Genomic DNA, 21,590 nt, shown 5'->3' with positions numbered 1-21,590 from the left:
TGCCGGGGAGATTTGTTCTTTTGTTCTCCCTGAAACATCTCCTTGCTGTCGAGCAGAAACCCTTTACCTCCGGGCTTTAACTTTTCGACTTTTCTTTTCATAAATTAACCCATTCAGAACGGGTACACATTATTTGTGTATCATTATTTTATGCTTTAACTATTAAAAAACAGCAGATATACAATCGGTGCCGCGCTGCGAGCTTGTAGATCTGCTATTTTTGAAAAATTGTGAAAATTCGAATTTTGACACGATTCTATAAGTGTCTTTTGAATCCTTCTAAGGTTTTTTGAAAAACCCTATGTTTCTATGTCAGCAATCTGGCCAGCCATCGTCAAAGAAAAGGTCCTTTTCACTTAACTGGAGCTCAGTAGTTAGTCTGTTCTTGAGAGACTACTATGTCAGCGGTTCTCAAACCTTTTTCATGTGAAGGACCCCCAAAATGATATGTATTTGGCCACGGACCCCCATCTCAAAATATTTAGTTCCAGGGACCCCCCAGAAGCAAAATTTGAGTTACAAACGTTCGCTTTGAAAATACATATATTCAAAGATTTGCACACATTTTCACTACTTTTTCAAAAATAGCAGATCTACAAGCTCGCAGCGCGGCACTCAGTGCCGCGCTGTGAGCTTGTATATCTGCTATTTTTCACTGGTTAAAGCATTCAATAATTCTAGGCCTATGCCCCACTTGATCATACTACAGCTACACAAAGGCATCAAAATGAGTGGATCCACAAGCTCGGAACATGGCGCAAAGCGGCGCGTTTCGAGGTTGTAGATCTTTTGCTGCTTTGGAATTTAAATCCTGGTTTTGGACATATTGAAGTTTCCACCCGACAGAGACGATATAGTACACATTCCAGACTCCAGTTACTTAACTCATTTGCTGCTATTTTAAACATAGGCTGAACTGTTTTCCTGCCAAATTGTCCTTACCTTTTACCATATTCCTGGCTCGCCAAGTGCCCTTCCCGCTTGGGAGACCCCGCAGAGTTTGCCCACATGGTGACATCATTGGCAGAGAATCCCATGATCAATGGAGAGGTCATCAGACTAGATGGCGCTATCCGCATGCAACCCTGAGTGTGTGTGTTTTTGTGGCCTTATGGAAAGTTGGTTTTACAAGTTCATTATCTACTGCCCTTAATTGATTAGGAAACTGTGTGTGTGTGTGTGTGTGTGTGTGTGTGTGTGTGTGAGTGAGTGAAAGAGACAGACCGACAAAGATGTATATTTGAATGTAAGTGAATGGATGTATGCTACTGGGTTGTAAAAGCATAAACTAAGTTACTGTAAACTGTAAGGATCTGTGCGCGGCTCATCTAGTAGACGTGTAGACTCGATGACAGCTTTCGAATAAAACAACCCCCATTGAAATAGACATATCCGTTGCGAGGCTGTATCCCTGCTTATCCGCCAGTGTTTGTTTATATGAAAAAACATTGGAAACAGCCAGCTGTGCGCTATGGTAACACATGGGCACGTTCGCGCACAAAGCAGATGATATGTGAGCAGATCATATGCCAGGCGGGTAGAGGAATCAAACAGCTACCGAAAAAAAAAAAACGTGTGAAAAAAGACCATTCTATGGCCGTGCAGCTCCTTCCTTTGTTTTACAATGAAAAACCTATGGGACCGGAGCTACGATTGGACGTCAGACCGGATATGGAAACTTAGATCCGGTCCATCCCGGAAATACGACCGGATACAGCTAGGAGGCGGGCCTAAAGAGCCAGAATCGGCTATAATGAGCGATCATACTTTTAATCGTTTCATAATGATTAAAGCTAATTAAATCTTCGGGCTCCTCGGGCATCGCAGAGTGGTACAACGGGAAATCTCCGGTTTCGACGGGGATCGCAGGAAATGAGTTTAAAAAAAGAATCTCTGTTCGCTAGCTTATGGGTCGCCAATTATTTCCAGCGTAACCAAAAGACCGAAAACCTAAAAAACAAAACAAGAAAAAGGTCTTGAAAGTCCTGTAACTTTAGACATAATATGCAACGTTAGAAAATATGCAGATACGCTGTATAGCCAACACTTAAACTGTATGTTTGGTTTGTGTACTATTGAGTAAGCAAACTACGTTTGCATTTTAAGCTAATCATCTGGGGACCCCACAAAATAATTGGTGCCCAGTTTGGGAACAACTGCTCTATCCAACTCAAGAAAGTATTGTAAGAAAGAACATGTTCAAACTGAGGGGCGTGGACTGTGAGAACACCTTGGGCGCAGTTGCCCATGAGGGAATTCCCTCCATAAAATCACCCGAGGCAACCTAATACTGTACATTTATCACTTTCCCATTCAGTATATATTATCCTATCGTTGTTGTCGGGCAGAAACCTCGTATCTCCAAGTTTCAAATTTGTACGTCCTTATGCAAAGTAAAGCCCTGCTTCATCAAACAAGGCCGTCGCACAAAAGTAGTGAAAACAGCAGATCTACAAGCACACAACGCCTCGCGGTGGCGTTGTGTGCTTGTAGATCGGCTGTTTTCTCTAGTTTAAATCATTCTTAAAATGATAAATGCAAAACGAACGGTTTTGGACATACAAGGTTTTCACCCGACAACGACGCTATGCTGCAAAGTTTTTTGTGTGTGTGTGTGTGTGTGGTGTGCACACTGTAGACACAAGTTTGAATCTGATACTGGTGCAGTATGCATGGTATCTTGTAGGTCGGTATAGATTGTCTGCTCTGAGCGATGCGACACATTGTGAGCTTGTAGATCGTCTATATCCTCTACTTTAATTAGCCAATTAAACCCCATTATGGTTAAGCGGATTCCTTCATTGCTCTATACTTGTGTCTGTTCAGTTTTCTGTTATTGATATATTGTGGGGAATAGCCGATAGCTTTCCTCATATATAAACTCAGCACAAAAAGAAAGGAAACTTGACTTCGGTCCATTATATCTCCCCTTTAATATTACCAAATTGTATTGTGGCAAGAGCTACACAGCCAAACGTGTGGGTAGCGCCGACCAAAGTTTTGCCAAAATGGCTTGCAATACTGTTCCCTGACATTGAGCTTAACATTAACAAAGTGTAAAAATGGCCAATATGTGTTGTTGCTTTCTTTTCCTTGTTACTGTGGGAGAGTGCAATCATTCAATGCTCCAAGAAACAAAGGTGAACACCAAAAGAACGGTATTGCAGGCCTGCCTGGCCATTTTGACCATTTTTGGAGTACAGTTCTGCATTACACAATCAGTCCACCGCAGTTTAGAAGTGTACACTTCACTAACTTACCTCCAAGCAGCGTTCAGTCAGGGAATGCTCAGAAGAGTGTGCACAAGCAGGACGCCACATGAACTGACCGCAGGCATGCAGTGAGGATGAAAACATAACTAAAAAAACTAAACAATACAACAACAACAACAAACATGTGAAGCTTAAATAAGAGAAAGACAGTGTGCAGAACTATCTTCACACATGACATGAAAACATTGATGTTACAGCGTCAAAATATGCAAATCCATGGAAGAAGAGGAATGTTACATAGTGCAGCCTTAATGTTAGATGATGCACAGAGAATTAAAAAAAAAGAAAGGAAATCTCCAAAGCAAAATAGGGATTCCCAACCCGAGGCCCAGGGCCCTCTGGTTGGCCGTGAAGATAATTGCAAATGGACCCCCAATATGGCGAAACATATTATATTTTTAAAAAGTGATACCGATATAAAAATAATAATAATAATAAAATAATAAGGCTGGGCGATAATAGGAAAACCTTCGATATTCGATAACATTGTTGAATACCTTGATATGTTTTTCTGCTTTAGGTCCACTGACTGCCTAACCCAGATAATGAATAGCATATCCATGCATGCACATTGCACAGTATACATAGAATAACAAATTAAATGCCTTATTTCCATTTCCCAACAATGGTTTCATTGAAATAACCACACCTGGTTACAGATGGACTGCTTTTTTGCATGTGAATACGTGCATGCATAGCGTGTCTGTTAATTCATTTGACACATACACCAATACCTCATTTCAAGCCGTCATCATCAATATGTATACCTCGCATGTTGATACCTCGATATCGAGAATTGTTTCTATATATTGCCCAGGCTTATTTCGGGGGTCCTTGTCAGGAGGGAAGGTTTGGTGAATCACCAGTACATTACCTAGGGCGGTCCGGGCGGGCGTGGCGTCGCTCTTGATCCAGAAGGACACCCAGGAGAGGACCACGGTGAGGATGCAGGGGATGTAGGTCTGGATGGTGAAGTAGCCCATCCTCCTGCTCAGGTCAAAGTACACCGTCATCAATACGTAGTCGCCTGCAGGGGTGGGAGGGTGAAGAGACGGGGCGCGGGAGAGGAGAGAGAGAGAGAGAGAGAGAGAGAGAGAGAGAGAGAGAGAGAGAGAGAGAGAGAGACAGACAGAGAGAGAGACAGACAGACAGAGAGAGAGAGAGGAGAGGTTTACAGTATGTCGGGATGGAAGGATAATATCGTCGTTGTCGGGTGGAAACCTTGCATGTCCAAAACCGTTCGTTTTGTGTTTATCATTTCAAAAATGGTTCGAACTAGTGAAAATAGCCGATCTACAAGCACAAAACGCTTCGCACCGCGAGGCGTTGCATGCTTGTAGATCAGCTAATTTCACTATTTTCTGCGACACTTTTGTATGATGAAGTAGGGCTTTCATTTACAAAATAAAACATACACATTTGAAACTTGGAGATACAAGTTTCTGCCCAACAGTAACAATAATATAGTACCTCAGGTCAACCTCAGGTCAAATGACTTGGGGATATTAGACATCCCGACCTCCGATTTGAGGCGCAGAGGTGACCGCGCCTTCTCTGTCACCGCTCCCGGCCGTGCTGTGGAACGGCATTCCATTCTATGTCAGATCTGCCCCTTCCATTGCTTCTTTTATCGGCTCCAAACCTAATTATCTGTTTCCTCCTGACACGTTCTCCCTGCTATCTCATTGTTTCCGCTTACGTTGTAATTGTTTTTTTTTTTACTATTATGCTTCTGGATGTTTTTTATCATTGTTGTATTGCTGTGAAGATAAAATGTCTGTATAGCATTATTTTTATGTGCTCTATAAGTCTTTCTTTTTTTTTTTACTTTTTACAGGGATTAGTGTTGGTTTCGTCGACTAAAACTACGCCGGTAAATGTCTGTCGACTACCTTTTTTCACTAACTAAGATGACTAAAACTAAGACAAAATATATTTACAATTTCGTCAACAAAATAAAATGTAGACTAAAATGTTAGGGAGGGACTAGTGGAGAAGAGATCCAGTAGAACTAAGAGAAAAGTAATTTTATGTTTGGTTGCGCTCGGGTGTTGGCCTCGGGTGTTGTTAGCTCTACAAGCTAATACACATCGCAGCGAGATGCGTTGTGAGCTTATAGATCGGCTATTTTCAGCATTCAACCGAGTGTAACATCACCATCAAGGCCCACCAAAATGCTTTTTTGTCGACAAAATCAACAGTATATTTAGTCGACTAAAGTTAAAACATTTCAGATGACTAAAATCTGACTAAAACAAAATTAAGTTTTATTCAAAGGACTAGGACTAAAACTAAATCAAAATTTGCTGTCAAAATCAACACTGGAGCATAGAGTGTTAACGAGTGTAAAGAGTGTTGTGACCTCTGGAGAGAGAGAGATGGCGAGTTGGGGTGGAGAGGGTTGGCAACAAACCACTTCTTCCTTGAGGAAGAACCCAAAAGCTACAGACTGTGGAGAAAAGAAACTGCAAGGAGGGTTTGAAAACCAGCCTCGATCTCGGAAGAGCAGGTGGGTAGAAATGTGGCCTGCTCACGCAGGGATGGAGCCATCAAGGATGATATCTTTAAAAGCTTGACGAGGAGGGAGACAGGGGAATGGAGAGATATAATTTAGAGGGATGAAGGAGAGTAGGATCTTTTCTGCTACTCTGAGGTCAAAAAGAGACTGTGGTCAGCACATGGTTGTCCCCCCGTCCCCCCCACCTCCCCCCTTGGAGATAAGAACAGCCCGAGGGAAAGAGATATATGGTGACAGCGATAGGAATAGAAAGGAGAGACAGAGGAGAAAACGGAGGCACGAAGCCACCTCACACGTGTTATACGTAAGCAATTTACCCCGAGTGAGAGGACATTATGCTCTCATAATGTCCGCAGTGAGGGTGTTATCGGACGAGGCGCAGCCGAGTCCGATAACACCCGCACTCAGGACATTATGAGAGCATAATGTCCGACCCCGAGTGGTAAATAGCTTTTCTACCACTTTTTCCCGTATACATGAAAGAAAACACATAGTTGTAACTTGCAAGGATCTTAAGTTACAATCATTATTGCCTATAAAACTTCCGCGAGACAGCAGATAGTTCCACAAACAACATCTTCTACTCACCAACAGATGGCGCCAACTCCATAGTAATCCATGCGTCTAGCTTACAGCTAAGCTAACGTCAGTTAAAAGCACCGTTCCGGCCGTAAATAGAGGCTGTTCGCTTCCAGAAAGGCATAGGTTCAGAGAAAAGGGGCTTTAAAGTTGGCGGATTGCATTGGATCCAAATAAATCGGCGACGATAGTACGCACGTTAGTAAACATAGGACCGCTGCGACATTCATTTGTTGGTTGGGGGACCTCCTGAAGTCCCCGGATGTACACTGAGGCGCATTGATCTCGGACACACAACTTTGCGGCAGTTGTCCTCTCATAACCTCCGGAATTTAGCCAATCAGAATCCAGTATTTGAACACGTGACTAGAAAAAGTGTTAGAAGTTACTGTTTCCCCAATCTGAGTAGAAGTTCTTTTTCTCGCCACTGCTGTTTCCCAAGCTCACGACGCGGCGCGAAGAGACACGTTGTAGATGTGCTGTTGGTTATTTTGATACAAACACTTTTGTACTTTTACTCAAGTAAATTTAGTGCCGACTCCCCAGGGACATGCTGGGCCCCTGATTCAGTCCGGGAAAAAGAGTTGTAGAGGCCCTCATTGCGTGCTATAGAGAGAGATCTCTCTCTATAGCGCTGCTGCTACTCAAAGATTTGCCATTTCAGATCATGACAAGTGACAAGCCAGTAGGCCAATTACATGAGTTATATTTCGTCATTGTCGGGTGGAAACCTTGTATGTCTAAAACCATTTAAAAAAAAAACAGCCGATCTACAAGCACACAAAAAACAGCCGATCTACAAGCAGTGCTTGTAGATCTGCTGTTTTCACTACTTTTGTGCGGCAGTCTTGTATGATGAAGCAGGGCTTTGCTTTGCGAAAAAAATTACAAATTTGAAACTTGGAGATACGAGGTTTTCTGCCCGACAGTGACGATATACTTTGTTGGCCGCCCAGCCCCCAAAATGGAACGAAGGCCGTCATTTTTCTTTTATTCTTTTTCCTAATGGCCGGCCTGGACCGGCCGGGAATGAACCGGCCGTTCGGGAGTTGTCCCGCTTTTCCCAATGGCCAGCACGTCCCTGCCGACTCCGCTGTATACACGGACAGCCGTCTCTTGAGGTCATCCACCAATGTCAGATTCACACATTCCCCTCACGCCACGCGCGGCATTTCAGGCAAGTGATCTCTGGACCTTCAGATCCTGTTCCGCTGATGTTTGAAGTCCTCCACTACCCCAAGCACTGTCTTTCCCCTCAGTGTTAAATGCCATTACTTTTGTTTCCTTGGCATTGAGCTCGAGGCCAATCTTCCTGCGCTCTGTTTCCACTGCCAGTAGTAGTTCTCCTATTTTCTCTGCTGTGTCCTGAGCCTCTGAGCTCTGAGCCTCAACTTGTGGAGTCTCTCTGGGCATTGTCCATCGCCAAAATGCGGTGACCAAAGGGGGTGTCGCTCTCCATTCCGACATGTCGCCACTCCGACATTGACTTCTTATTGTCGGAGTGGCGACACTTCCATAGAGGTTAAGTTTAGGGTTAGGGTTAGAGATAGGGTTAGTGTCGGAATGGACACATGTCGGAAAGGAGACATGTCGGAGTGGCGGGGTGTAACCGACCAAAGGTGCACGACTCACCAGTCCCTGCGAGGTGCCAGCCAAGTGGATCAGAAACTGAAATCAAAATACTAAAATGGCTAAAACAATAGAAAGCAGTAAATGAAAACATTTTAACACTCATCTTTTCTTTTCTCTAATTACAATCTAAAATATGAACCCTTGTTGTGAGTTCTCCTTTAAATGCTATTCTGAACATTTGGCAAAAATCGTTGCTGATCTATAAGCCCCAACGCTTACAACATATACAATTTAGCCATTTAGCATAATACAACGCGTACTTTACCGAGTGAAAGGTCAAGTTTACAAAGTGTTGACGGTTTAGTTAATGTCTGAAGATTTCTGAAATGTCACTGATGGTAGTGCTATCAAAGTCTATGAAGCTCTATTAAATCCATGAAAATCTGCAACACAATTTTATACAATAAGTAGTGCTTCATCTCTCTCAGCTAATAGTCGGGGGATATCTTAAAAGGTCCTGGAATAAATTCCTTACCAAAACATTTATTCACCAATGTGTTTGTAAAGGTGTCTAGTAACACATCTCACAAAGACTGAAATTCAGTTTCCCTAGGAGAATCTTTGACAGCTAGGGTAATTCTAGGTCTCATTCACTCACTATACACTACTATAGGGGAAAAAATCACTACCAAAAAATATGCTTTAAGTGGGATGTGAGGGGTCTAAGGTGTTTTTAATTATTCTGAATCCATTGCAAGCATTTGTTTTGCACAAAAAAAAAACATTAATTGGGCTAAAAACAGCCCATAAAATTATGGTTTAGTGATGAGTCATCACTTTTCACAGTGGTATGGGGGTCCATTTCTAGCCCAAGGAATGTTTTTGGTGCAAAACAAATGCTTGCAATGGATTCAGAATAATTAAAAACACCTAGTTAGACCCCTCACATCCCACTTAAAGCATATGTTTTGGTAGTGATTTTTTCCCCTATAGTATAGTGTATAGTGAGTGAATGAGACCCAGAATTACCCTAGCTGTCAAAGGGAAACTGAATTTCAGTCTTTGTGAGATGTGTTACTAGACACCTTTACAAACACATTGGTGTAAGGAATTTATTCCAGGATTTGACACTATTTCTAAAGATATCCCCCGACTATAAAGGGTCCTTGGCCTGAAAAACGTTGGAGACCCCTGGGCTACTTAGCTGACCAGAGTCCCCCAGGGGACGGGGGATAATGTTTCCGCTATACACCTACAGTATACACTAAATATAGCTGTGAGCTTGCAGATATGCTCTTTTCAGCCAACGTTTACCCCCAGAATAGCGACACAAGTCTTCATAAATAACCCCAGTAACCCAATTAAATTGCTGCACAAAATACCCACACTGCCGCGGCCGAGTTTGACAAGTTATGTTTTTTTTTCACGCTGGATGGCGCTGTTCGCTAGCCTATGGGTCACCAAATATTTTCTGATTCCGGGGTACATCACATCATCATGACGTACTGTAACCAGAACCAAAACAGCCTTTCCCTTTTTTTTATTTTGAAATAGAGAAAAACCTCGTAATGATCCACATCAACCCCCCACACTCAAACCCTAACCCTAACCCTAGCCACTAGCTTCCGGTTAAGCGTCCTTGGGTTGCTCTAGTCAATCACACAATAGTTGTAGTCTTAGCGCTCTCGAGGCACCTACATGTCTGCATCTTACCCCCCGCAGTTCCTATTGCCTGTCTCAAGAACGACTACAAGATTACACTGAACAGCACTACCACCATCATGCCCTATGATGACAGAGTCATTGCAACCACACTTACAATTTCCCAGAATTGCACCTTTCTAGCTACTTGCGCCAGCAGAGCGCGAAAGTACTACTTTTGGTGCCATCTGTTTCCCGGCCGACAGTACAAAGCCAGGGCCTTTAGCCAAGAGAGAGCACCGTTCTTGGTGACATCACCACCAACATCCTACTAATAAAGGAGCAAACTCACGCTCTAACGCTCTAACGCTCACGCTTATCTACGTTTATCTATTCACTCGCTTCAGCAACTGATCCCAAAGTTCACATGGTATTGGCCATTAGCATTATACCAACGGTGACGGAGCCCGAATTTTATTTCTCCCAAATTAAAGCTGTTTATTAGCGTTTTCTACTGTCTGTTGCCAGGGTTACGGTCCGTTCCTCCAGGCCATGGGATCTGTAGCCCCACACACACACACACAGCTCCCTCTCTCACAGTTAGGAATGTGCATTCTCTCTCTCTCTCTATCTCTCTCTCTCTCTCTCTCTCTCTCTCACGCTTTCACCAGGTGCGTTTGATGTGTGTCTCATCTTCCAACGGGTATGAAAAAAAAATTAAAATTATTTGTATCCATCATAAATATACACTCCTCCATGAGCTGCTCCTTACATTATGATGCTCCCACATATTCTCACGCACGCACCAGTTACAGTAACTTTCCCCACAACCCACACTCTGCACATATTTTGGAGCACATATCGTCGAACGGGTAAGGTCTAGTAAACATAAATGACAAGACGCAAGTTGGCACCTCGACAGAGTGCCAACTTGCCCACCCACAGACAGCACCGAACAGCACCAAAAGTAGTACCATAGCAGGTCAGGGGTTTTCAAAGTGGGTGACGGCCCTGACGGGGCACCCTGGGGTGCCGCTACGGCAGTTCAGAGGTGCCGCAAGATCATTTGATAATATTTGGAATTTATTTGGACATTTGAAAATAATATTTAGTATCATTTTAAACTTGAAGTACAAAGTTATTTTCAGTCACTTCTAACCAAAATGGCTATTATCTCAACGTTTTCCTTGGTAAAGCAAAGCCCTGCTTCATCATACAAGACTGTCGCACAAAACTAATGAAACTAGTGAAACTAGTGAAAACAGACGATCTACAAGCACACAACGCCTCGCGATGCGAGGTCTGCTGTTTTCACTAGTTTAGTACATTTTATAGATGATAAATAGAAAACGAACGGTTTTGGACATACAAGGTTTCCACCCGACAATGACGATATGTTAAAAATATAAGGTGCTGGGAGTGAAAATTATAATGTAGGAGTGCCTCGGATTAAAAAAATATTCATGGGGTGCCCTGAGACAAAAAAGTTTGGGAACCTCTGCCATAGGCCATATATGGCCAGTGCCAGTGCACAAGACGCAAGTTGGCGCCTCGACAGAGTGCAGTCTAGTTATCACTTGCACCAGAAGAGCGCACAAGTACTGCGTTCGGTGTATCCGTGCGTCCCTGTGCGCCTGTGTTCACGTCATCTAATGGGCAACGGGCAAGTTGGCACCTCGACAAAGTGCAGTCTAGTTATTAGTGTGGTTGCTGGCAACACACTATTGTTTTCTTCTAACTTTATAGAGTAACTTCTAAGCCAATGAGGAAGCAGCATTGGAGTAACTTTACAGAGTAACTATTAGCCAATGGGGAAGCAGCAGTAAGCAGCCCCATTGACCTGAGAACAGGTCAATGGGGTAAAACTAGACCAGGTCAACCTGGTTGTGCCAGACCCCCTGTCTGTCATCATCATTTATGACATCATGCCTTTTGTAGGCATGTCATCATCATGTCATCATCATATATACCCTTTATATAGAAAAGGGACAGACCGACATTTGCTTATGTAGGCCTACCCATTTCATGGGTCTGGCAAAAACGTAACTTTATAGAGTCACTTTTCTCTGTGATGTCACCTTTATAGAGTAACCCCCAAAAACCTTATACCTTATAGAGTAAACCTTGAATGGGAAAATGTAAAAATGGCAACCACGCACTCGCAAGTTCGCAACTTCCCAGAATTGCATCTTTCTGGTTATTATTACTTTAGGCAGAGCGGGGGAGGTGTCGATGGAGTATAGGCTGCAATGCAGTACAGTAGTGGTTCTCAACCTGTGGGTGGGGAGTCCCCAAATTATTTTTGGGGGTCCACAGATGATTAAAATGTGCAACATTACTTTCTCACTCAACAGTAAACAAACCAACATAACATTTAAGCGTATAGAGGAGTATAAGCACATTTCTAAAGTGACAATGAAGGACTTTTTAATACCTATAAAATGAAAAATTAAACATTTGCCAAATTGTCAAATATTAGAGGCAGAAATTGTGAAAATAGCCGATCTACATGCTCACAATAGAACCGTGTTATACAAAGTGTAATTCCTCAACTCTTAATGCTTGTCAAGGTGGAGGGGTCCCCAGTTCAAATATGATTATTTTGGGGGTCACGCACGGCCTGAAAGGGTTGAGAACCACTGCAGTACAGTGCAATACAGTACAGTACAGTACAGTACAGTACAATACAGTAAAAGGGCACAAGCTAAATAAACTCCTAAATTGCAGTCTGCAGGATTCTGCAGTGGAACACGTGCAGTAGAGTAGAGTACAGCCAGCAGCATGGTCTCCTTGGTTACCTGTGTGAGCTAACACGGTGCATGATGCGCTGCCAGAACACACTGTGATAGGCTGTCCGTTGGTTTGAACAGTGAGACGCAGGGTACTGTACATCCAGCCTCTACTGCAGTGATTCTCAACCTTTTGAAATGCCAAGGAATCCCCAGTTTTACAGAACTGTATGCATTGCAGCCCAGTGGTTCAACAAAGTGGGGTGTGCGCTTTAGGGGGTTCCGGGGTCCCCAGCTGAATAAGTTAATAATACTGTTGCATTAAAATCCACTTTAATGCTATACTGATTGCTTGATTGATTGATTGAATACTTTATGAGTGGTTTGCAAAGGGTACCTTTTATGGCGGTTTTGAAGGAGGCTATAGGGAGTCGTAGGGCATTCCACATTTCGGTGGTGGCATATGGCTATTTGAAAATAGCCAATCTACAAGCTCACAACAAGATTATCGTATCTGAATACAAGGTGTCATTGCTGCCAGTTGGAAACCTTGCATGTAAAAAAAGAAACTTACAGTATCGTACCTATATCTCCAAGTTTCAAATGTGTACGTTTTTCGTAAGGTAAAGCCATGCTTCATCATATAAGACTGTCGCACAAAACGTATGACTTGAAAATAGCAGATCTACAAGCACACAACGCTGCATGGTGCAAGGCGTTGTGTGCTTGTAGATCGTCTACTTTCACTATTTAACTCATTCAGAGCCCCAGATATTAACGGATTATAATGTCCAAAGTGCCTCCTTCAGGTCCCATTCACTTGCGTTGTCTTATTTTGAAGGCCAGAAGTCCACCGCGCAATCACTTCCGGTCTGACGTCATCGGATCGTGCGCCGGAACCGATCCGTGTCCACGTGGAGTTGTGTAATGGCCGACCGGGAGCTTTTATAACTGTGTAACATAAGCGAGCATCTACCTCCATCCTAGCTTCTAAAGTGTAGTTTTGAGATAATGGACATTAAAGATGAGATCCCCCGTCCACCTCAATCTTATGGATGGGACTATTTTGTGCTCGTGGAGCCGTGATGATGCGAAATCAGCGACGGATTTCGTCTCCGGACCGTCGGCCATTCTTCTCGGTAATGTACTCGCCGTTACAGTAATCTATTACTTTTCCTGAGATATCCCGTGAATGGCACTACAGATACTCGAGTACATTTCGCGAGACATCTCGCGAATGGCACTAGATGAGGTAAGATTTCTTTTTTTTTACAATAAAGAAAAAGGAACGGTTGTGGACATTTCGTTTGGTTTCCACCCGACAACGACAATAAATAAAAACATAAAAATATAAAGTAAGACACCTCAGGGCGACAAGCGCCATGTCTCGGCCATCTGGCCAGTGATGTATATCGGACCATTTACCCATATATGGAGACCCCTGGTACCCATATATGGAGATCCATATACTGTATATGGAGATATGCTGTGAGAGCCCAAACATGCTTACTCAGTTATTCATTATGTGAAAGTCCTATGATGTCTATGACATCTGACATCATACCCTTTTATGCCCATACATGGAGATCCCTATCTGTAGAACCAGCCACAGAGATATGGGCTGTCTTGGCCATAATATGGATTCTGTTAGTGTGACATCACAGTGAAGCCAGAGCGTTATGTCAGAGCGGCAAACCCACGTATACGGACAAGCTGTGACGGTTCTGATAGTAAACTGCGACCTATGGTCGCAATAGAAAATAAAATAAAAGAAATCCCGCTCCAAAATTCAAAAAGCTTGCAGATTGGCTATTCTCGCTGTACTTTTTTCAAAACACTGTGGATACACTGGTATGTCTTCAGGATATCTAACCGACTGAAACTCGTGTCACACTGTTTAGAAAGGTTTTTCTCCACCGTGGATACACTGGTATGTCTTCAGGATATCTAACCGACTGAAACTCGTGTCACACTGTTTAGAAAGGTTTTTCTCCACCGTGGATACACTGATGTTTCCTCAGAGACCATAACACTCTGAAACTCTTTTCACATTGTTTACACAGAAAAGGTTTTTCTCCTGTGTGGACACGCTGGTGTGTCTTCAGGTGACCCAACTCACTGAAACTCTTGTCACACTGTTTACAGATGAATGGTTTTTCTCCACTGTGGATACGCTGGTGTGTCTTCAGGCAATCTAACCGACTGAAACTCTTGTCACACTGTTTACAGATGAAGGGTTTTTCTCCACTGTGAATACGCTGGTGCTTCTTCAGAGACCCTGAGTCACTGAAACTCTTGTCACACTGTTTACACAGAAAAGGTTTTTCTCCTGTGTGAACACGCTGATGTGTCTTCAGGTGACCCAACTCACTGAAACTCTTGTCACACTGTTTACAGATGAATGGTTTTTCTCCACTGTGGATACGCTGGTGCCTCTTCAGTTTACTTAAAACACTGAAACCCTTGTCACACTGTGTACAGATAAAGGGTTTTTCTCCAGTGTGGATACGCTGATGTATCTTCAGGCTACTGAGCAAACTGAAACCCTTGTCGCACTGTTTACAGGCAAAGGGTTTTTGTCCAGTGTGAACAAGCTGGTGTGTCTTCAGGTGACTTTTCTGACTGAAACTCTTGTCACACTGTTTACAGGCAAAGGGTTTTTCTCCAGTGTGAACAAGCTGGTGTGTCTTCAGGTGACCTGACACACTGAAACCTTTGTCACACTGTTTACAGACAAAGGGTTTCTCTCCACTGTGGATTCGCTGGTGTGTCTTTAGGTGACCTAGCTGACTGAAACTCTTGTCACACTGTTTACAGACAAAGGGTTTTTCCCCTTTATGGACATGCTGATGTATCTTCAGTTTACTTAACTCTTTGAAAGTGTTCAGGTGACCAAACTGACTGAAACTCTTGTCACACATTTCTTTCATGAGGTGTAGGCCATCAAATGTTTCTTTACTTCTCTTGGCTGAGTTGCAGTCCTTGCGAGGTCTTGTTTGGTCTGTGTCTCCTTGTTGCTGGCTGGTTACACAGATTCTCTCACAAGAAGATGAGGGCAGCTGTCCGTTGCTCATCATTTGACAGTAGAGGTTATTGTGGCTCCTCGTCGCGTTTTCATGGAGGGAGACCCGAGACATGAAGGTGTATGGACCGTCAGGACAGGACACTTGTGTCTTGGGAGATTGGATCATGGACCACGGTGCTGCTTTTCTTTGGCGCTGCTGCATTCTTTGTCTCTTGCAGGCAGGAAAGATTTGGTTTTAATATATTCTCTGTCAATATCTTTCTCCCCCTCTAGTTGTCTGTCTCTCTATATAAATACCTGCCTCTCTGATTCTAACAGTACCCACTGTCCATAAAGAATTGCTCTCAGTCGTACTCAGGCAAAATGTGATGTTTAAGAACGGCGTCACATATTATTCAGGTTGACCAGAGCTCTGGTCTGACGTCACACAACACAAACAGTTGACATCATCCCTAATAACACCGATTTGGACATCTGACAGTGGCAATTCATCCATCAGTGAATTGAATCATTGAATCAAGTGGATGACCCGAAAGTAAAGGCAGCTGGCAGTCTAAAAAAGTGTTTGGAAGAAAAACATCACACCCAATGTGAAGTGAGCGGTGGTCGTGCTTGCATAACGTCTTCAAACTAGGATTTGAGTCTAGGATGTACAGGCTATGCTACACACACACATTTTGCTATGGCAAGACGCTGAGGAAAAAGGCTACAGACATACGACATATGACTTCACTAGACAAACATGGTGCTACATACACACATTTTGCTATGGCAAAACGCTGAGGAAAAAGGCTACAGACACACGCACAGCCACGTATGGGAGCGGTCTACCACCGCTCAAAAACATAACACACGTGAAACCTTGTGACAATCGTCACAATCCACTATAACGTAAGGTCCTGTTCTCGTGTCTCCCCTCATTTAAGTTCATGCAAGTGCAAGCACCCCCCTCCCCCTCACCCCCCCCCCCCCCCCCCCCCAGTGACAGCACAGTGAGCCCCTGAAAGTGATGTCAAGCGAGGATACACACATTCTCCATGCAGGCTAGGGCACATCATCCAGGACAGCTCAGCCTCGCTGTTGTTCTCCAGGTGATGTTTTATTCAGGCCGCCGTCCGTCCATTCCCACGCAACACACACTATAGTGTGGGAGGGAGACGGGAGGGAGGGAGCTCGAAAGGAGTTGTTGTTTCGTTTGTTTGTTTGTTTGTTTGTTTGTTTGTTTTTCTGAGAGAGAAAAGCCTATAGGCCAGGGGTTCCCAAACTTTTTTGTCTCAGGGCACCCCATAAATATTTGTTTAATCCGAGGCACCCCTACATTATAATTTTCACTCCTAGCACCTTATATTTATCGCATATCGTTGTTGTCGGCAGATCTACAAGCACACAACGTGCTTGTAGATCGGCTGTTTTCACTAGTTTTGTGCGACAGTCTTGTATGATGAAGCAGAGCTTTGCTTTACCAAAAGACGTACACATTTGAAACTTGGAGATACAAGGTTTCTGCCCGGCAGTGACGATATTTTAGTGATTATGTTGCGAGGAAAACCTTGAGATAATAGCCATTTTGGTTAGAACTGACTGAAAATAACTTTGTACTTCAGGTTTAAAATGATACTAATTATTTTTTCATTCCAAATATTATCAAATTATCTCGCGGCACCCCTGGACTGCCGTCACGGCACCCCAGGGTGCCCCGTCACCCACTTTGAAAACCCAAGGGCTACATAACGTTGACTTTTGTCCTCTTCTGAGCATTTTGCCCGTTACCTTCAGGTGTTAATTGACAGCTCTGTGACCTTTTTATTTTTTAGCAGAGATCGACAAAGAGCAGAGATCGACATGCCTTTCTGTGTTGTATTATGCTGTATGCTGACAGCGGGGTCTGCGTCTTGCACTTTTGTGAGCTTACTTTCCTTCTCCATTCTTCTATTGATTGCATCCTTGTGGTTTTCTCTCCCCTCCCATCCCTCCTCCTGTCCATTTATCTCTATAGTCCTACTTCTGCTCTATACTCGAATCGCTCCATTTTCTTGTAAACTGTATTGAAGTACTTTTCTTTTTTTTTTTCTTTTTTTTTTAGATATGCAGCTTTTTCTTGGTTAGTAGGCCTATTGTGTTTAATATTGGGAGTTTTAAAGTAGGACGTATTACTGTATTATTATTTTTTTTTGTCTGTACTTTTATCGCTGAAGGCTAGGGATGGGTATCGTCTGCGATACTTTTAATGGTATTGATTGCATGACGTCGATACTATCGGGTATCGGTTGACGTAAAAACGAACGATACCTCGTTTCGATACTCTGGAACGCACCCCTGGCCGGTCGCATCTGTAACAGTTGGGCTACTGAGAGTTTAATGACTGCTTTAGTAGGCTACACTTGTTACTGTGGAAAATAGCCGACAATAGCCTATAATGTTTATTATTATGATGATTATCCAACGTCTATACTCTCTGCTCCGCCACACTGTGTGATCATCATCATCACCTCTGCTCTACCGCAGCAGTGGTAGAGATCGATCGATTTAAAGGTGAACGATACCCATCCCTACTGAAGGCCCTGGGAAGAATTCCTATGCATTCGTGCAAATGATCTCTCTCTCTCTCTCTCTCTCTCTCTCTCTCTCTCTCTCTCTCTCTCTCGAAATACGTTATGCTTTATCTACCCCCACGCCCCATTTATGAGTCCTGATTTGGTGAACAGTAAAAATCACGACGTTACTTGAACTCTGAGAGTGTACACATGTAACCAAAGGGACCTTCAAGTGTCCACCTGTTTACATTTATGCACTCACCGAGTTACAATTCACTGCGTGAATATTAGTTAGTATATTATCAGCTAACAAAATCAACACACACCCCCGCCACAAAACGTAGTCACTCGCGACTCTAGAATTCCTGAACTCGCTCGCTCCACCAACGGTACCAGGCTCACCCAGCAGGCCTGTCTGTAGGGTTCCAGCATTAAGTACCTTCAGCAACTCAGGTGGAAAAAATCTATTGAGAGAGAAGGGAAGCTATAGAGACAGAACATCAACGTCATTTTCACACTGGAACATGACTTGGCGCATCAGCAAGCACATTTACCTGCTTGATTCCTAGGCTGCAGTATTGATTGATTGATTGAAGACTTTATTAGAAGTTTGCATAGGAAAAGGTACAGTTTCATGACGGTACAGTTCACTGGTACAAGGTCTACTAAAAGGAGATCCATGAAAAGACTAAGCTTATTTCCACTGGAAACCATTTAAGTATCTCATATAACATTGAATGACAGACAGATAGAACACAGTACTATGCAGTAGATATGTAAAGAAAAACAAAACAAAGACAGTAATTCTTAAACAAACAGTATATACAAAGAAGGGGCAGGGGAGGGTAGGGTTGGGGCTAGGTTCATTATTACCAGTTGCGAACGGCTGCTGCCTGTAAGTGGCTTTTCAGGGCAATTTTAAAGGATGCAAGTGATCCACACTCCTTTATGGCCTTCGGTAAGGCTTTCCACATTTTGGTGGTATAGCAGAAAAAAGAGTTTGACCCTTTGTTGGTTTTGACTCTGGGTTGAAAGTGATCTGTGGCGCTGCCTCTGGTGTTGTAATTATGGACATCCTTAATGTTTATAAAGTATTTTGACAGGTACTTGGGTATCATAGTGGTGTAGTGTATCTTGTACACCAGGCCCATTGCAAGCTGCTGTACTCTGTCATCTACTCTGAGCCACCCCACTCTTAATTGGTGAGTAGCGGTGAGGTGAGTCTGATAGGGAAGGCTAAGCAGGACCCTAATTAGTTTATTTTGGGCTGTTTGGAGTTTAGTTTTCAGGGCTTGTGGGGCGTCACGATACCATACGTGGACTCCGTAGTCAAAGAGGGGCTGGATTATTGCACCAGCTATGGTCTTCAGTGTGTTAAAATTGACCATCGGGGCTATCCTCTGTAGGAAACGAGTTCGTTGGTTGATTTTATTTATTACTTTAGAAGTCATCTTTTCACTGGAAAGATTAGCTTCCAGGATACATCCTAAGTAAGAGATTTCGTTTTTTCGTGTTATGACCTTGTCACCCACTTTGATTGTGAAGTTATCGACCTTTTTGAGGTTATGATTTGTTCCAAAGAGGATGGACTCCGTTTTTCCCAGGTGAATTGATAATTTGTTGTCGTTAAGCCATGTGCAGATCTTACTTAGTTCAGAGTTAAGTGTCTTCTCAACCTGCAAGTGGTCCTTGCCCGAGACTAGGAGAGCCGAGTCATCCGCGAACAGGAACAGGTTGCAGTCACAAGCAGATGCCATGTCGTTCACGTATATTAGGAACAACAGAGGCCCCAGTATGCTACCTTGAGGAACACCACAGCTTACTGGGAGGGGGGGGGACATGGTACCGTTAATCTCCACCACCTGTTCCCTCCCCACCAGGTAAGATTGCATCCAACTCACTGCTGCGCTGTCAAGACCGATGGCTTTTAGTTTCTCAATCAGAATAGAATGATTTACGGTATCAAATGCCTTCTGGAGGTCCATCATGACCATGCCGCTATATTTGCCGTCATCCGCTTCGCGTTTGATTTGGTCAGTCAAATAGAGAAGGCATGTGTCGGTGGAATGAGATTTTCTGAATCCAGATTGGAACTCGTAAATCAGATTATTCTCATCGAGATATCTTGCAATCTGTTCGTAGACTATTTTCTCCATGACTTTGGATATGGAGCTGAGAATGGAAACGGGACGGTAGTTTCCAGGGTCTAGTTTGCTACCTTTTTTATGCAGGGGGGTTACTTTTGCTAGTTTGAAGTCCTGTGGGACATGACCCTGTTCGATGGAAAGGTTAATTATGTGGGTAATGATTGGAGCAATGGTGGCGGCTGAATCTCTGAGAAATCTAGCTGGAATTTTATCAAGGCCAGTGGCCTTGTGCTGAGGTAGGGCGCTCAGTTTTTTAAACACTTCATCAGTTGTCACTGTGGCAAGTTTAAAACTGTCTTTTATGACACCCAGTTTATTGTAGTATTTCTTAACAAAATTTATACCATACCGCCCAGATGGGGCGACCAGTCTTTCAACCAGTGAATGGGCCATGGTGGTAAAGGTTTTGTTAAGATGGGTAGCTACTTCACATTTGTCAGAAATGAGAGCGGCGTCCGTTTTGATGTTTATGCTGTGGCATATGTTTTTAGATTTTAAGCCTAATTGGTTGTTAAGCAACTTCCATAGGTCTCGTGGTTTATTTTTGTATTCGTCGATTTTGGTGTCGATGTAGTCTTTTTGGGCGGATCTACATAGTGCGATCGTCTGGTTTCTGAGTTTCTTGCACTGAGCAGTAAGATGTTTGATTTGGATCTTGAGGTCAGGGTTGAATTTTTTCCTAAGCTTTTTGCAACACTTACGTTTTTCATCGTACTTTTTGTCTCTGAGTTTAGCTGATTCGGCTATATCTGAGTTATACCATGGCTCTTGGCGGGCTTTAACCCTGGTGGTTTGCAAGGGGGCCACGTCGTCTAGAGCATTGGTCAATTTGGTTTTAAAACCACACCATGCTCCTTCGACATTTGTACAATTCAGTTCAGAAGAAAAGTCAGTATTCGCTAGTGTGTGATTTAATGCCTCACTGGAGTAGTTTTTGAGGCTTCTAGCTACCACTGTTTTGTGACCACTAGCCTTGGGTTTGTGTATTTTACGTGTACAGTAGATCATGTAATGATCACTAAGACCGCATACAATAGCCCCGCTAGCGGTGACTTTGGATTTGTCTGTGGTTACGATGAGATCTATGAGGGTTTGGGAGTGCTCCGTCACCCTGGTAGGTACGGTAACGAGCTGAGTGAGACCATATTGATTACATAACCCATTAAAGGACTTGAACAGGGGTGCTTCTTTACGCAAAGCACAAACATTCCAGTCGCCCAAAGCATAATACTCAATACCGTCCACCTTTGCTAAGCTCTCCTCAAACAGCTCAAAGAAGTCATTCTGGTCAGGGGGTCTATAGACTGCGCATATTAGTATATTTTTAGCATGTTCAAAAATGATCTCGACCCATACAGTTTCAAGAGAGCTGTGGTGTAGGTCAGGGCGAATGATAAAATTTAAATCATTGTGAATATACATGCAAACACCGCCTCCCTTCCTGTTCCTATCATTCCTAATGACAGTGTAATTGGCTATTTCAATGCTAGTATCTGAGAATGAGTCATCGAGTTTAGTCTCTGAGAAGGTTAAAATGTGTACCTTACCATCAAGAAACATAGCTTTGATTTGT

The 21,590-nt window shown here is 43.3% G+C and overlaps 1 protein-coding gene across 1 annotated transcript in view; it reads right to left on the bottom strand.

The window, feature by feature from the left end:
* Positions 1 to 21,590, bottom strand: part of LOC308280591 (gamma-aminobutyric acid receptor subunit gamma-3-like) — a gene marked incomplete at its 3' end in the record, with an annotated part of 227,853 nt that overhangs the window by 37,883 nt on the left and 168,380 nt on the right. The window contains exon 7 of the mRNA XM_080720921.1: positions 4,147 to 4,299. Within this exon, the coding sequence (XP_080577047.1) occupies positions 4,147 to 4,299 (153 nt within the window). The remainder of the gene's footprint in view (positions 1 to 4,146; positions 4,300 to 21,590) is intronic.

This window comes from Nannobrachium achirus, assembly GCF_963921795.1.
Source record: "Nannobrachium achirus genome assembly, chromosome: 24".
NCBI classification, from domain to species: domain Eukaryota; kingdom Metazoa; phylum Chordata; class Actinopteri; order Myctophiformes; family Myctophidae; genus Nannobrachium; species Nannobrachium achirus.
Note: the sequence above shows the minus strand (reverse complement) of the source record. Positions and strands in the feature narration are given on the sequence as shown.